The sequence below is a fragment of the Marmota marmota genome, unplaced genomic scaffold (assembly GCF_001458135.2).
Source record: "Marmota marmota marmota unplaced genomic scaffold, marMar, whole genome shotgun sequence".
NCBI classification, from domain to species: domain Eukaryota; kingdom Metazoa; phylum Chordata; class Mammalia; order Rodentia; family Sciuridae; genus Marmota; species Marmota marmota.
In genome coordinates, this window is record NW_026000142.1 from 28,233,407 (window position 1) to 28,251,746 (window position 18,340).

General features: G+C 38.1%; 1 protein-coding gene across 5 annotated transcripts in view; it reads right to left on the reverse strand.

Moving 5' to 3' along the window:
• The window catches only part of Magi2 (membrane associated guanylate kinase, WW and PDZ domain containing 2), a 1,275,072-nt gene that overhangs the window by 273,078 nt on the left and 983,654 nt on the right, over window positions 1-18,340 (reverse strand). For all 5 annotated transcript variants that reach the window (XM_048786215.1, XM_048786214.1, XM_048786217.1 and 2 more), the window contains exons 8-9: window positions 14,956-15,077; window positions 12,616-12,798 (exon numbers count right to left, since the gene is read on the reverse strand). In XM_048786215.1, the coding sequence (XP_048642172.1) occupies window positions 12,616-12,798; window positions 14,956-15,077 (305 nt within the window). The remainder of the gene's footprint in view (window positions 1-12,615; window positions 12,799-14,955; window positions 15,078-18,340) is intronic.

Here is an 18,340-nt window from a genome sequence, read left to right on the forward strand (position 1 = left end):
GAAGATTCTCATTCCCCCTCTCCACCTTCCATGTGCTTAGACTTGGGTGGGAGTGGAGGGGTTGATGGTGGTGAGGTAGTGCCTGAGGGAGTTGGTGGACTTTAGAGTCAATTCTATGAAAAGTACAACTCAGTAGCATATTACGAGGTTGGCTGAACAACTGAATGAGTGAATGGATTTGTCTATTTTGAATAGTTACTAGATGGGAATACTGGTGCTATACTGTGAGATATTCAGTGGATTGTGAAGCAGAACAAGATTAGTCAGTGACAGAACTCAATGCAAGCCCTGGACTACTGATGCAGAGCTCAGAGCCCTCGCTTGCCATCTTTGTATAACTTCTGTCTCAGCAAGGGATGTCTTCCTAACACTGATTAATAATGCTGCCTCACACATCAACAAGAGATCAGGAGAATTACCATGAAAAATCAGTTTAGTGTTTTTTAAAATTTGCAACTATGAATAGGGAGGGAAATGTCATTTCCGCCAGAGGCACAGCATCTTGTTCTGCTCTTATGTAAACTCACTGTCAGGCGATCCCAGAAACGCTTCCACTTGACTCTGGGCAAAATGTCTCCTTTTCATAGAAAAATGTCACCTTTTCTCCAAAAAAATGGCAGGTGGTGATTTTTTTTTTCCCAAAGGAAAAATGACCTTTGCATTTTGTTAAAAACAACTCTCAAGGACTCAGGCCTTGATGAAAAAGACTGAAAACAATTCCATATCTGCTACTTTGTATTTGAGGTTCTACTGTGTAAATTCCGAGATTACACTCTTACCAGTGGCGTATCCTGTAGGCAAATGTCAGTGACCAAAAATCCTGGCATCTTGTTTTCCAGGAGTGTTCACTGTATGCAGGGTGGATGTTTGTATTTCTGTTGCTGCTCTTCCCAGCTCTAACTCACACATGTGTTTAACCTCATCACTTTAACCCTTAAAAGACTTTATGTTCTAATCCAGCATCACAATCTTATACAAGTCCATGAGAGACTCCTCTGAAAAATGCCAATGTTGCTACATAGTTTGCTTATCATCACACTTAAAGGTATGTTAAGTGCTTCATATTAAATTTAGAGATGAGGAAATTGAAGTCATTTTTTTTTTCATGCCAAGTATGTCCTTCTCTCATGAGGACACAGGAGAAATATATCTAGTATCCTTCCCCACCCCCTCTAGTCAGATGAGAAAACAGGAAAGGAAAACAACAGAGGAGAAACACTCTAGAACAAGGACAGAGGATGTGAAGGTGATGGTATGGGTAAAGACAGTTCTAGGCTGTCAACCTTGGCTTCAAAAAGCCAAGTTCTCACTTGAGTCAATATCACATATACATGGTGGATTTTATTTTTTTCTTTCTGGCAAGAGTTCTCACCAGTAAGAAATGCAGAATCTACTTCACAGAGTCTGATTTTCTAACAAAGTGGCGAATTAGATGATGACACTTAAGATTTACCGTGTGTGCTCTTGTCAGTTCATGCAAATCCTCAGCTGGAGCATGTGAGCGGCACATTAATTACATTGGATACAGGAATAATGTTTCTGCAGCTGCAGCAGTTTGGATATTTGCAGACTCCAGCCTACTCCATCTCTAATTTCCCTGGCAGCTTGCAAAAACCAGCAGAATTACACTTATAAACAAAGGTCTGCATGGTAATTTATCTCCTATTGACTTCAGTGAAGTCTCCTCATTTAGAATGCCGAGATTTATAATTATGAACTAAGATCTAAGACTTTGCTGAAAAAATGAAAGATATTTCTTTCCTCTCCTCACTCACACTGCACATATCTATGGATGATGACACATATATGTGCCTATCTATACAATCACACTATTCATTGGGTACTCCCATCCCATTGTGAACATCTGTAGCAGTATGTGCCAACATCCTATACAGTTATTTAACTCAGGAAATATTACTTCTCTTAACAGAAACCTTTACCTTACCTCATGTATTTTCTAGCTATCTTACTCTCCTTCTACTTTTTATTTGTTATGATTCAAGATTAACTTCTTTTTGGAGTGGGTTATCATTTTAAAAATGAAAGACTGTAATGAATAAATGAAAATTAGGTTTTAAGTTCTCTACAATGTATCTAGCAAAAAGGAATTAGAATCCTTTGATATACTAAATGATACTTAACCCAATTGTCATAGTGCATGCACACAAAGGCATTAGAATGTCCCTGTTTCAGCTGCCAACAGGATAAAGGTTGCCAACACACTAAACCATAGTTTAAAAATTTCTCCGATGCCTCCTTTAAATTTCAAATAATTTAAAGAAGCAAGGGTTGTCTTTAAGTGTTTAATGCTGAGACATTTCATTTCCAGAATTCAGAGGGTGAACTTCCTAAGATGTTCATAGATCCTTTCACATATCACTCATAGAATTCTATAGTTTTCTTCAATTTTTTGGAAGGCAGTCTTATAGATGTTAATGGTGGCTATCATTTTCGAGAGATTCCATCTGCTAAACCTTTCTAATAAGTAATTTATATGCCATAAGACTAAGAAAAGTCTTAAAAAAAGAAGTGTTAAATAATATTTCAAGGGGAACATAAACAATAATCTATGACTCTTAATTAAATCTTATGCCTCTGTTGTAATCTATATTAGAAAATCATTGCTACACATATTTTTTAATTTGTTCAATCAACAAATTGAACATTTTCCACATATCTGGTAACCATCCGAGCCTTGGGGATTTTTAGTGATCAGGTCAAAAGGTGGTCTCTTCCTCATGGAGCTTGTTCTCCAGAGAAAAGGGCCAGTGGCACACAAGCTATAGTTTAGCTAAGGAGGGGCAGATATAAATGAGTGACTTCTAAAACAGCAGTTTGTGTCCTAGTGAACCCAAGGCTCAGTTCTATTAGTTAAGAAAATGAGAATAGCAGGACCTGAATGAAATTGATACTGTTTAGAATAATGCACATGGCAATCTAGACAATAGAATCTGTAAGATCTTTGTGTCTGTGTCATTTTGGTTTATTTATTAGTAAGTGAATTGGTGATTTCAGATACAGATTTAAAAATTTTGAAGTGAACCGGGCCTAGTGGCACACACTTGTAATCCCTGCAATTTAGGAGGCTGAGGCAGGAGGATTGCAAGTCCAAACACAGCCTCAGCAACCTAGTTAGGTCTTAAGCAATTTAGCAAGACTCTGTCTCAAAAAAAAAAAAAAAAAAAAGGGCTGGGGATGTGGCTCAGTGACAAGCACACTCTGGGTTCAATCTCTGGTACCCTCCCCCTGAAATAAAGAAAAAATGAGGAAAGTTCTTAAACGCATTTAGATAATACCTTTGCTACAAATATGTCTATCTTAAACTGAACACCTTTCACTAGTATGTCCCAGTCAATACCTCTTTCAAGAAGTATAAAGATAATGTTAACTCCATAATCTCCAAGCCATTTCCATTAAATTTAAATAACAAGCTTTCAGATTTTTAAAATGCCAATTTTATACCTAGTAAGAATACTTTAAACTAATATCCCTGGTGTGACAATTTCTAGCATCATTTTGAGCTGTGCTCTTAGGTTGAGTCAAGGTCCTACCTACTTCCTGTTTCAGCTGCTGGGAGGCCCAGTGAACCTGAACTGTAAATCAATGAAAATCTTTTGTGTAGAATTACTTAAAAATAATGGTGATAAAAGTCCATTTAAGTGAATTGTCTTCATATTTAATAGCTTAAAAATGATCATGAATATCATTTCTTAATCATATATCCTATCCCCACTGATACTAACATTAGGGGAAAAAAAGTTTTAAAGTAATAGACTTCACTGTAACTGTGCTAAAATGATAATAACATTTTTATCCTGGTACAGAGAGGAGAACCAGAATATGACTTGCATAGATGTTCCTTTTCAAGTGACCTTTTATCCAAAATGTGATTTTAAATGAAGAGGGAATAAAGAACACATATAGGGGGAAAAAAAGAACAGAAAATAGAAATAAGCAGAAAACAGGAATCATTATAGCATTTGGATCATAAGGGTCTTGTTTTAAAGCTAAATGAGTTATTGATGAAGCATAACATGATTTAAGAATTGGTACAACAAAACAATTTTTAAAATTCTCTCAAGTGGTTTGTTTTGTAGCTAAAAATCAAGCACTTTGTCAACTGCGACCTCTGTATCATTTATATGCCTTCCTAAAAGGTGGACAGTGGATAGAAAGTGTTCAGTGTGGTTCTTGCCCTCAATATGAAATGTCCAGTTATTGATCTAAAAGAAACATCACTTCAGTGGAGATACTAAGTATTTGAACAAAATGAAGTGGGGTTTTGAAGGTTAGGAATGCTTGGAAAGAATCAAGAGTAAATATATTGACAGGTTAAACAAGCACAGTTTATTTCTTCTCCACTGGAGATATTAGTATAGTTCAGCTGGATGGAAATTCAATTCTATTTTCTTGCTTTTATAGAAACTGGTTTTGTATCACCTAACATTTATAAACATATAAAGAGGCAAAAAAGAATATCATTATATCAGAGCATTTGTTTTTTTCCAAAAAAGTTATCTAATATAGATCTGAATTTGACTATTTTGCAAGATTAATTTTTTTAAAAATTGAATTGTTACAACCACCTCCTTTACTTTTATTGGAAAGATAAAGTTAAAGACCTGATGATTTCACTGCTCATAATCTCTGGATACAGAATTTTGATTCACTGCTATTTATCATTAGCTCTACAGAGAACTGGAAGGGAAAATATTATCAATATTTCTTTGCCAGCAACATTGTGAGGGCAGAGAGGGAGCCCGGGAGAGTGAGAGGTAATTTTCTCAGGGAAATTTAAATAAACATAAAAAAAAAATCAGAAACCAAGACAGTATAGAAAGATAATATAGTAGATAAAATATAACTAATTTTTTTTTGTCATTTTCCCCATCAATGAGTAAAGCTTGGTTCCCCTCCTCTTGAACTTGAGCCTTTTTCTGAACAACAAAAGGAGGTGGAAGTCATACTGTGGTGCTCTAGGCAAGGCCTAAGAGGCCTGACACCTCTCCCCTCCCAACCCCGCCTTTTTCTTTTTGAGAGAGAGAGAGAGAGAGAGAGAGAGAGAGAGAGAGAGAGAGAGAGAGAGAATTTTTTAATATTTATTTTTTAGTTTTCGGTGGACACAACATCTTTATTTTATTTTTATGCTGAGGATCGAACCCAGCACCCTGTGCATGCCAGGCGAGCGTGCTACCGCCAAGAGCCATATCCCCAGCCCACCTCTCTCTTTTTGCTCTCTTGGAGCCCTCAGCTACCACGTAGAATGACCAAACCACCCAGATGTTGAGACTGTGTGCAAAGAGATGCCTGGCCAGATCTGAAGTGTCACAACCACCCCCGCTGAAGCAGCAACATGGGAATAAAGCTATCTGCACATCCCAGTACCTGGAGGGCTTCCACATGACTACAGCTGCATGAGTCCTGCAGGGAGCCTCCTAGAAGAGTGGGACCCAGCTGATCCCATGTGAGACTGCAGGATCATAAGCAAATGACTGATTGTTCCTTAAAATCACTGAGATTTGGCCTGATCTGCTATGCTGCCATAAAAAGATTAGTGGGTGCTTCAAAAGAGTAGAAAATTGACATTTCTCTATTAGTTCATTTGCTTCTTGCAATTGATAAAAGATACCTGAGTGGTTTCCAGGACCTAGATGTGAGCACTTGGTCATATGAGGGGGTAGGCAGTGGTAAAAATAACTGGCTGATTGACTCAGATCTTTATCAGGTTGGCCAGTTGGTAAGAGAGCAGTGATGGGAAGAGACTGCAGCAGTGTCTGCTCAAAATTGAAATGGGAGCCTGCGATGGATATTAGTCGATAAGGAGGTGGTGGGAAGACAATGAAAAACTTTTCAAATAACTTCTTTGGCTTTCTCATATTGTTTTTCTAGAGAATGTTCAATTAACTACCATGGAATTCTATTAACTTGCTAAGGAGCTAAGAACAACTGCTGGTGGCCCTGGGTTGGGGGCAGACCCAAAGAACACAGGGGTGAGGAGGAGTGGGAAATCTTTAGATGACCATTAACCAGAAAAATCAGTATTGAATGGGTAGTGCTAAGAAAAGGGGCAGGAACTGCTCTGCTGAGGGCAGGGTGTATAGCACTAATGGCCTCTACTTAGTCCTCACTGTTCTCCAGGAGCAAAGGGTAACTAAGATTCCTGATAACACAATTATGAAACAAGTATCCCCAAACAGTGTTGAAGAGTGAAAATTGTTCATACTTTAATGTCCTAAACTGATTTCTAGAAGTCAGTTTATATGGCTGATATGAAAGATAAATGTAAGGATGAGATTTTGTTTTATTTTTCCTGTTGGGTATATGATCACAGACTATCCCAAATCTTGGTGCCAGGAAAAATTCATAAATATCCCTTTAAAGCAGTTCTGCGTAGAAGCTATGTTGAGAGAGGGTGAGGGTAGGATGGAGACATTTGCTAAACTGGAGAGTAGATGGGAAAAGAACTTTCTAGCTACCACTACACACAATGGTCTTCATACCCTACTGGGCATATACTGCAGATCCTAAGACTTCTACTTCAAGACAAAGACTGAATATACACAGCTTTACTGTTTAACAAAGACTCTAAAATGAATAACCTATAACAGTGAAGGGAACCAGAGAGAAGCTATTATCTAAGAGGGGCTGTTAAAGACAAGACAGTCAGAAAAATCAAAGAATATGGAATGTCAATAAAGGCATGATAGATGTTGTATTAGGCTTTAAAAGGTATATTCTGGAACAGGGGTTGCTAAAACCTGCCGCTGACAATGATTATAAATAAAGTTTTATTGGAACAGCCATATAAGTGAATAAATGAACATACTTTTTTGTTCACGTATGTCTAGGGCTCCTTTCATGAGGGTGGAGTCAAGTTGTTGTGACAGAAGCCCCTGGCCTAAAAAGTCTAAAATATTTACTAGATAGCCCTTTATAGAAAGAATTTGCTGATTCTTATTCTAGTACTTTCTTGGATGGGACAGTAACAAGGACAAGACAGACTCTCAGTTGCTCCTCAAAACCCCAGAAAGGATAGGGATCAGGAAGCACCTGATATGAGCCTACAGAGGCTCGGCTCTGCCACACACTCACTTGCAGAACTCCCCCCAAATACCGTAAATCAGAGAATAAGGGTGACCCAAAGAGCAAACTAAAAGCCTTAGAGAACAAGCTGGACATTCACATTCTGTTCCTGCCTCATAATCCTAAGTAAAATTGACCATCTTCAGAGTCTGCTACAAATGCAGGATTTCCAAATAACTTTTTAGTGTTTCACTTTAAAATATGAACAACCAAGGATACAAGACATGAGGAAAGTGCCCTGGTACCATGAGGACACACGAGAAGACAACAGTGGGAGAGACATAAGCCAAATTCCCAAGTGTCAGCTGTACAACCAGCCCACATGGTACAGGGATTACCCATAAAGAAAGGAGACCCTCTACAACATTGAATATGATGGTACTTTTGGGAGAAAAACTTAGGGTCATTTTAAGAAAGGTATAGCAGTAAAACATTTAAAAAGTCAATGTGAAAGTCAAATGGTGTTTAAGGGAAGCTATGTATTTATGGTACATTAGTGGGCATGAGGAACAAATGTACAAAGTCATAATAATGCAAAAACTATATAAACTTTATCAAATTAGGTGCAAAACTCTTATTGAGAGGATGTGGGAGGGAAGATAGGGTATTTAGAAACTAAAGCTCTATTTTTTGTAAAAAGAAATAAATACAGGTCATCTCTAAATTGTTAAGACAACAGTATGTAAGTGCACTAATTAGAAGAGTGAAGGTAGCCACCAAAAGAAACATCGGCTAGAGCACAAATTGATTGCATCTGGGATATGGCCTGGAGGGTGGGAAGGGGCAGGAGAGGGCAGGCAATATTTTATGTAGCACAAATATTTTGATGCTATTTTTTAAGAGGGAGGAAGGGAGGGAGGGAGAGAGAGAGAGAGAGAGAGAGAGAGAGGGAGAGAGAGAGAGAGAGAGAGAGAGAGAGAGAATTTTTAATATTTATCTTTTTTTTAGTTTTTGGTGGACACAACATCTTTATTTGTATGTGGTGCTGAGGATCTAACCCAGGCCGCATGCATGCCAGACAAGAGCACTACCGCTTGAGCCACATCCCCAGCCCTTGATGCTATTTTTTAAACCATGTGTGTGCCTAGCTTTGACAATTTTTAAAAGTATATAAGTGCACATTCCCAAGCACCAGTCCCTGATATTTGGAACCTGCAGGTCTGGGGCCATAGGAATTTGCATTGTTAAAAACCTCCCAATTGGTTCTGACAAAGTTGGACTTGGACCCTGACATTTACAAAGACATTGAAGTAGCAATTAGCACAAGAGCAGCAACAGAGATCTGCTCAAATGAAGAAATGCCAGAGGCTGAAGAATGCCACCATATTTAACTTTAAGAATGCTTGCTCTGATCTTATTAATAAAACGGGTAAATATTTTTAAAGGGCAAATAAAAACTAACAGATTGTGAGTGACTTTGCAATTCCACCCCCTTCTCTGGGAGAACGTCACTGATAGGTCAGCTTTCCTCTCTACATGTGTTGACAACCACAAACCTTGATTCAGAACTTAGCCTGGGGTAAAACAGGAAACATCATGTAGCAAGGAATGCTTTTCAGCTGAAGGATGTTATATAAATATCTTTTAGACTCTGGCTTCTATGCAAGTCAAGTTAAATCAAACTTGATTTTTAAAATACTTTAAAGAATGTTAACAGGTCTCTGGTGCCTGATCACTTGAATGTGTAGAATACTTAAAAATCAGAAGTTAGATGGTTTCTGGGCTTCATGTTAATTTCATCTGAGCAACCTTCTTCTGGAATATTGTAGTACCAGTGGGAATCAGCTCAATTAGTTGTCAAAAAGCAGCCAGAAGCATACTGCCCTTCTTTCTCCTGTCCTCTACTCTTTCCCAAGAGTCAGGGCTGACTAAGAAAGAGAAAATTCCCTAGCCCTCCTTGTTTCTCCTGTGCAGGACCCTAGGTAAACTTTTCAGCACAGGAGATTTTTTTCTTTGTGTCCCAACAAACTATTGACATCTAAGTTAAAGACCTTCTAAAGCTAGGAAAGTTAACTGAAATATTTTTATTCATGTTTCAATGTCATATGAGACTGCTCAGATTTTAAATATCAATGATTCAATGATTTATCTTTTTACCTATCTGTAGTGTCTCTTATTTTGGTAATTCTTGAAGTTTATTTTTTATATGAAGTCTCTACAAAAAAGAAACATGATTTTGTCCTTAGCATATATTTTCTTTTAAATTTCATCCCCAAACTGGAAAGCAGATTTGTTTTGTGCTCCAATGCTGACTACCTCAACTAAGTACCAAAAAATAGACTGTTATAAAAGAGGATGTCAAGTTAAGTACCCCTGAGTTCAATCCCCAGTACCAAAAAAGAAAAAAAGGAGGACTTCCGATTTCAGCTCATTCAATTTTCACTTCTTCATTTATAAAGAGCATCCATCCATCTAAATACTCATTGAGCACCTGCTGTTTGCCAAGTGCTATTTTCTTTCTAGAGATACATGTAAACAAAACAGCAGTCATAGAGTAAAGCTTTATGCGTAATTCCTCATTGAAAATGTATGATAATGGCTTTAGATATAGGTATATGTGCATTTATATTTTTATTTGAGGCTATAACAATTTATCATTTTTTTTCTTTTTTTGCCATATGATTTATTTTTATTTTTTATTTATTTTATTTTATTTTAGTCATACATGACAGCAGAATGTATTTTCACATATAATACATTCATGGAATGTACATACATCAATCATATTGTCTATTCTATTCTGCTGCCCTTCCAATTTATCATTTTTTATTATTGTTGCAAGTCTAAACAGTTAACCTTTACCCCTTGTGGTTATTATTTGACTAGCTACATTACCATAAAGACATGTTGAAGATGACTCATTAATATGCACTGTGATGGCATATAAACCTTTTCCTAGGTCTTCCCGCCACTGTGCTTCTGCACATGCTGTCACCTCGTTGAACAGCCTTCTTCACTTGTCTACCCAGCAAATGTCTATTCATCATGCAGAACTGTCAGACATCATCTTCTCTATGAGGATTTCCCTAAGCATCTCCCCATAAAGCCGTCCCTCCTTTGCTCTGTTCTATTTCTGTCCTTAAGTACTTATTTTTATTGTTGCATTGATATAAATATTCATTAAGAGATCACTCATTATTTCTACACTGTAAACTTCTTGAAGACAGAAACAGTTGTCTCTCTGGTTTTGCATCCCTATTAATTAACAGAACGTCTGGCTTATACAGACAGTCACTAAATATTTGCTGAACTGCAGAGCCATTCTCTCTATTATAACTTGTGGAATGTCACAGAAATGTGTTGACATTTGTTTTTAAATAATCTCCCTATTCGAAGTAAAAGTTAAACATGTTGCAATATTTAGGAAGAATTACATTTTGTTTTATTAATTCTTGTCCAATGAGGGAATTGCCATCACTATAAAAGCCTCACACAATTATAGAGTAAGCAACACACTTTTCTTTTTAAAACTTTCTGATGCTTGCTCCCTGACTCCTGACTTTGTGCCAACAGAATGGCACTATAGACCCATTACGTGTCACAATTTCTTGCTCATGTGTCTGATAGTCTCCCCACCCAACCAGATGTAACCTCCTTGAGAGGTCCATGTCACTTTTGTCTTTGCAGGCATGTGCACTGCAATGACTATGAAAGGGAGTTGCTTGGCAAGCATTTGTTAAATGCATCAGCAGAAGACCAAAGAGGAGAGAGTGCATAGACTTAAATCCTGGGTTCTTCTCTTTCCATTAGAAACTGCTTTGTGATTTTTTTTCCTCAGTGAAGAAAACAGGTGAAATTCTAAGTAAATCTTTGACTTCATTGTTGAATAAAGCTAAGTTAGATGGTGTGGGTGTGGCAAACTAGTAAAATGAGTTAGAAAGGAAAAAGATTTGCTGTGAAAATATTTTTATTTTATTTTGTCTTTGAAGTTTACACTGAAAGAAGCCCTTCTAGTTTTGAAAAATGGAATACTGGGTTCTATCAGAGAAAAATAATTAGGTTCTTTACTATGAAAAGAAATGGATTTGTCAAATATTTCGCTGAAGTTCAAAAGCCCTGGGGATCCTTTCCCTTCTGCTAAAGTAGTATTAATCCCAGACTTTACTTTTATCTAATTGTAGGCAATAAATTTTTTAAATTAAATTATTTGATGTGTTTTTTTTTTTTTTTTGGCAGAGAGACAGTGTGGATAAAATATCACCAGATGAATAGGGGAATTGGACACTTTCTAACTCACTCTTACAGAAAATTACGTGTATGTGATTTTTACAATAGTACTTGTTTTCAAAAGGTGAGTTAGTTTTGAAACTTCATCTCAACTTTTAAGGAGATGAACCATCTCCTTAAATATACATTATTACTCACTAGTAAGCAGCAGTGTCAAATACATTCACAAGGACATCTTGTAAAAAGTTATTTATGGAGAAACTAACAAATGATAAGATAGCATTGATAATTTTTTAAATAAAAAGTGTCAGATGAAGACCTCAATTTTATATTTCTCCATACACAAACCCCTTTGAAGCTCACAGAGGAACAACTCATAAAGGTCACAATAAAGTCATCTATACACCCAAAGCGAATCTCTAATTTTTATATGTAATAGGAGCCACATATTTTAGAAAGATGATATCAAAAATTAAATCAACATTGTAGAAAATGCAAAAATGGTGATTGATTATATATCTTTGGAGATATAATTACTGTATAATATTCTAAGGCTTACGAAGTTACACTATTAAACTCTTGACTGGCATTTTAAATGCACAAGATCAAATTTAATTTCTTCATTTTTTTTCTAGATATAGAAATTAATATTTATAAGTTATGGAACTCATTCAAGGCCAGGTAGGAGAATTTAAAATCAGACTGTGAAATCAGACCTAGTTCATTACTTTTTCCTCTACTCTGTGCACTTTTCTATACTTCACATTTTTCTTTCCTTAACAATTTGCTTCTATATTTCCATGTGAAATTAATTTCAGTTATAATTTAGAGATAGATAGACATCTAAGTAATTGTATATGAAAATTAATTTGTAAGAACTAGGAAAAAAACCCCACATATTAGAAAATTGTATGGGTACATATAAAGACTAATGCCATTAAAATTTTTTCTCTATGAGATGGGCATGCATATTTAAATATCTAACCTGGGCAATTTAGCACAAGAATATTACAAGATTAATATAGATTTAAAAGTATGGGTGGCTGAACTTAAGTTAGAAAAGTGTGAAATGTTAATCACATCCCAAAGAAGGAGTTCTGGAGATGAATTAGGAAAGTGTCAATCTCAAGAGTCCATTGAATCCAACAAACAGAAGTGGCAGTGTGAAAAATAAGACAAAAATGATATTCAAAGTTGTTTCCAAAATACTTCCACTTGATAATATTAAGTTTAGGAAAAAAGAAAACTTGGGGTTTTCCTAAAGGAGAACTTTTGAATTAAACACACAAAAGTAGCACCATATAATTGCCTCCAGAAAAAAAAATGATATTGCAGAACTATTTTCTCAAGCACTAAGGAACTTACCTGTTTCCATCTTTCCATCCTGTGCTGCAGGCCCATCCGGAATCACACTTTTCACCTGCAGAAACTCATCAGGCTCATCTCCACCAATGATGGTAAATCCAAAACCCATGTTGCTCTTTTTTAGGGTGGTGCTGAGGAATGTTCCCTTCAACTGGGATGCATCCCGGGTGAAGAGTGGTTTTTCTACATTGGCCAATATAAGTTAAAAAAGAAAAAGCATGTTTAAGGAAAGTTCTTGGACAACAGAAAACCAGCCAACGAGCAGCAATCCCAGGGGTGGAGGTGAGTGAGGGTCTTACACAGTAATGCAAACAGGTGGTGGCTGCAAGAGGAGCAAGACTACTAGAACTTTCTACAAATGCAGTGCAGTCCCAAGCATCCAGGGAAAATGCAAAGGCTGTTTGGTTTTCGAGAGACTTTTTGTCAAGTCAGCATTTCTACTCATTAGTTAGCTTTCTTGTACTTTAAAAGGGCTCTATCATCAGGCTGCCAGAGCCTTCAGATAAAGGATAAAGAGCCCAAATCATCCAGACACATCTGGATATGTTCCTCTTATAGTTATGAAAGAACCCAGGTAGGAGGTATATGTGAATGGTGGGTCCTGCACAGAACCTTGAAGAGATAGAGGTGGAAAACCAAAATGGACTTCGTTGTTGTCTTAGAGAATAATGGCACAGCATTTAACCATGTACAGATATCACAAATAGAGAAGCAGTAGACTATGACCACCTATTGAAAGGTCCAAATTGTTTAGAGAGAATACCTGGATGTGGGACTGAATTCATTTCTGCTTACACCCCTATACTGTGAAATGCTATAAAGATAATCAGGAAAGTAAATTTATGGTGACCCAAATGTGTTTAGTACACTCTAAAATGTGAGAAAAAAGCAAGCTGAGCTGATACTTCTAGATAGAATTATGAATGTAAAGGTAACACATTTTGTAACAATATGTCCACACATCCAAATCATGGGCCTAAATAATCTGAGTAGAACTTGAGCCCCCTCATTTAGTTTGCCCACTAATTTGTTATATGATAGGCTTTTCTGGCTATGATCTGTGACCTGTAGTAAATATGTTTCTAAGCATATTAAATGCTTTGAAAATAACAGTCAGAATAAGAGACAGAATTAGCATCTCCTTTAAACCTCACCTATGTATTTTATGACACTCTTTTTAGTTGCATTTGGATGATGTGACTTGATAACTATTTTGTATGATACTTCTGTTGCTACATTTTGGGTGATATATAATAAACAAATTGTAAAACAGTGAGTCATTATATTGGAGTTTACTTTATCTCTGTTCACATACCTATCAGGTATATCTTTATTGAAAACAGAGTTTCTTTAAAATATAAATGAAAAAAAAATCCACATACAATCTTCTCACCTATGTTCACCGCAGCAATGCTTACAAGTGGAAAGACGCTCCCGAGAGGACCTTTACATTCATTTCACTGTGCTGCAGTGCTCAGTGTGAACCTTAGCAGCAGGCAAGTCTAGGCTCTTGACTCCAAAGCATGATTTTTTTTTCTTTGGTGGGGGGTACCAGGGATGGAACTCAGGGGCACTCAACCACTAAGCCACATCCCCAGCCCCAGTTTTGTATTTAGAGACAGGGTCTCATTGAGTTGTTTAGTGCCTTGCCATTGCTGAGGCTGGCTTTGAACTCACAATCCTCCTGCCTCAGCCTCCCGAGCTGCTGGGATTACAGGCGTGCGCCACCGCGCCCGGCTTCAAAGCATGATTTTTTTTTTTTTAATGAACAGAAGCCCATAAGACGTGAACATTTGTGCAGCCACTCATCCCACTACGTGGCTCTCAGGTACAGTCAGTTCTGCAAGCTGCCCTGGGACATACCGAAGGACCACGGTCTCCCTGCGTGGTCGCGGCGATAGTAAGACAAATCATTCACGCTGCGCGACCTCTCCGGGGCAGTGTGAGGGAACATGGATTTGGGCCTAGGTAATGTCGATGAGGAGCTGGCTACTGTCACAAAGGAGAACAAGCCTCATTCTTATGCTTAGTTTTCAGAAGACAAACTTGAGTCTCTATGAATCTCTGCAGTTTATAGAAGCACTGTCAAAACCCATTAATCTCCACCTGGCAACACGCTGTAACTTCCTATAAGGTACTGCCCGAGGCTTTAACTTAATCTGTGGTTGTTAAATGCATTAGTTTAGAAATAATGCAAACACCCAGCTAAAGCTAATAGAAGGGTCTGAGGAAAGCAAATCAATTATTTGCAATGACCCAAGCTACCCACAAATCTGCAAGTGCAGACAGTTTGTCAGACCACTTTTCTTTGCAACACCGCATGCTGACATGGTACAGTACCTCGGAAACCTGGGGCCTGCAGGGGCTTCGTTCCAAGTTCTGTGTGGGGCATGTTATGCTGCTGTAGCTTCCTTTTTGCTTCCAGGACAGGATTTTCAAACTGTGTTCTTCTATTTATGTGGCTAAAAAAGAAAATTTCAAATTAGGATAACAGTGGGGCAAAGTCATTTAAGAGAACATACATATGTGGCCAACTACAGAGAGCAGGTGATTAAGGGACAGCTTATCTGATCACAGTCAAGGGCGTCACCCAGCACGCAGTCAGGCTTCCCATGGAGCTGGCTTATGCACAATGCACATTTCTGTGAGGAGTGCAGAGTTTTCAATGGCTCTATTGTTATTGTATTTATGTTTTGCTTGGTTCAGCCAAAGGCCCCAGAATGTGCACTGGCTTTCTGGTCTACTCTGTTAGTTTGAGATGAGATTCATGCATTAAAAAAAAATGGCCAACAAATGAAGTTTATATTGAATAGTGTTGAAGAAAAGAATATCCTCTAAGCCTTGTAAAGTCCCCTATACTTTACTGGATAAAGGTGAGATAAGTTCACTGTTACAGTAACTCAAATCCACACTTTTTATAGTTAGACCTGGCTTGAAGGGCTAACTATAAAAAGGAGAAATTCCCAAGGATACTCATGAAAGTTAGAGAATAGCTGTAAGGAGACTGATGCTGAAATCAATCAGAAGTAGAGTGTTCTCATTCTACATGGTGAGACGGCAGACTTAAAGACGAGACACAGAGTGGTTGGAAGCCACTGTGGCTCAGCTACCTGAGGGCTTATATCAGAAAACAATGTATTGCTATATAACAAGCTGTTTAAACTTTATCTGGGTGCAGAGTAGAAACTGATGGCAACCCTGTCTAGTACTGGTGGCCATGATGCTCTTTCTCTGGGATACACATGTCCCAGGAGAGGGCTGGCCTGGACATTGATTTTGGTTCTTTGCACAAACAGGATTAAATCCTAAAAGCATGATGAGGCCAGAGGGGTTGGAATAGGAACTGGCAATTTCTAAGCCTTTAACTCTGTGATAATTACTATATATAATATTTCTGCAGAACACCATGAACTTGAATTCGAATTATTCCCATTTTAAAGGCAATGTGACTGATACACAAGAGAGGTTGAATGACATTCTCAATTATATGCCTCATGAGTGAAAATTCTGGGATTTGGCCATCATGTCGATTTCTACAGAGGGCCTCTTTTCTATATACTTTCTAATTTCAGTGTCTGACTTCACATTGGCAAGTGCACACATGTCACCTACACGTGCACACGCAGGCACACCTAACAAACCATTCATCGTGTCTTCTAAAAGCATACAACGAAAAGGAGAGATGTAAGAAGCCAAACCTCAACAATCAATTTTCTATTATTACAACTCTGATAGTATCTGGTAAGATAGAAAAGTGGTTGCCAGAAATACAATGTGACTGCAATACATAATTCTTTGTGGGAGGCAGGCAGGAGAGCTGTCTGTCACATAGTCTGGGTACTCAATCAGTCCTGTATCCACATCCCAGCTTTACCACTTAATTACCTGTGTGACATTGGGCAGGTTATTAAAACCGAGTCTTGGTGACTTAATCTGTAATATGGGCATACTATTGTCTTCCTCTGGGGGTGGTTGTGAGGGTTAAGTACACTAATGAATGTTAGCACAGGGGTTTGAGAGTGGACATGCTCAATAATTAGTGGCAGCTGTTACCAACATTGTCATCATCCTAATCACCACTAGCAGCATTTTAATCACCACCATCACTGCCATCAAGAAAGGTTTTATTGAGGGACCTTAAAAGCACTGGGACCTTGCTCTAATTGCCTCTGGTGTGGTTTAGGAAAGGGGTGCTTATAACAATGCTTTTTGTTAATCAGACTCACCGATATGGGGTTCAAGGTAGATCTCTCTAGGAAAAATGACTTCCCACTGGGAGTAACACACTACTGCCCTGCTCTTGTGCACCAAGGAGACCCCAGGGCTGTGGTGTACAGTGGGCCAGGGCATGTGCTTTCATAGCCTCCTCACTACACAGACACCACTCTGCTTCAAAATCGCCAGAGTCTGAAGCCTCTCTTTGTTTCTCTCCAATATCAGGTAACTTCCTCAGTAAAGTCCTCCATAATCGTCTTGCTGCCCAGAAATGAGCCATCCCTCCCTCGGCCTTACGTATTGACTAGCTTCACCGTGGGCTGCCTCGCCCAGCTGCCCTTTGTTTTGGACGTACTTGGAGCTACACCAGCAGGCAATAGCCTAAAAAGACTCTCACCTTTCAAACCTTAGATAAGGGTTTCAAACCTAATCAAAACTCCTGCACGTGAGATTCAGAATATCCATGGTGCAGCACCTGAAGCAAGATGACGGGGCTAAGAGTGGTATCTTGAGAAAATTTTTAAACTTGAGAAGCACTGATATCCTTCCTATGGTTTGGTCCTTGGCTATGCCCCAGCAAACCCTGTGTTGAAGGCTTGGTTCTTGACTTGGTGCTCTTGGAAAGTGGTGGAAGATTTAAGAGGTGGGGCCTAGTGGAAAGTTTTAGATCATTTTGGGGAATTCCCTTGAAGGAGACTGCGGGGTGATGGTCCATTTTTCTTTCTCTCTAGGTCTTTTAGTTCTCAGCTGTGAGGTGAGAACTCTGCCTTGATCTGTACTTGTAATGTATTATGCTACCAAAGGGCTCAAAGCAATGGGGCCAATTGGTCATGAACTGAAACTTGAGAGACTCTGAGACAAAAGAAATTGTCTGTCTTTTTAAGTTGACTATCTCTGGTATTTTGTTACAGTAATGGAAAGTTGCCTCACACACAGTGCCAATGATGTTATTGTCATTCTTATTGTGATACCTTTCCTGTTTATTCCTAACTCCTTCCCTAACTTCTCCAGCCACATTCCCAGTCTGTGTGATGCTCTTCCCCAGGGTGCTCATAAAACCTTGATAGTCCTCTCTCATTGCACTTTATTTTATTATTAAATCTTTCATCATGAAGAGGATTTAAGGAATGTTTTAAGAACAATGGCAACAAATAAACAAAATTGGGGTAAAGTTGCTTGAATCTGGGTGGAAGGTCATAGGCAAAATCGGTAATAGAGGGTCCTATTTGTTTACTAGAGTTATGTGGTTGAGAAGTGTGTCATATTAGATTGGGTAGCGAGAAGAGATGGGAGGGGAGGGGAGGGGATGGGGGAATGGAAGGGCAGCAGAATAAAACAGACATTATTATTGCTCTGGGTATATATGTGACTGCATGACCAATGTAATTCTGCAACCTGTACACTCAGAAAAATGAGAAATTATATCCCATCTGATTCAAATGTATGATATGTCAAGATCATTGTACTGTCATGTGTAACTAATCAAAACAAAAAAAAAAAAAAAAAGAAA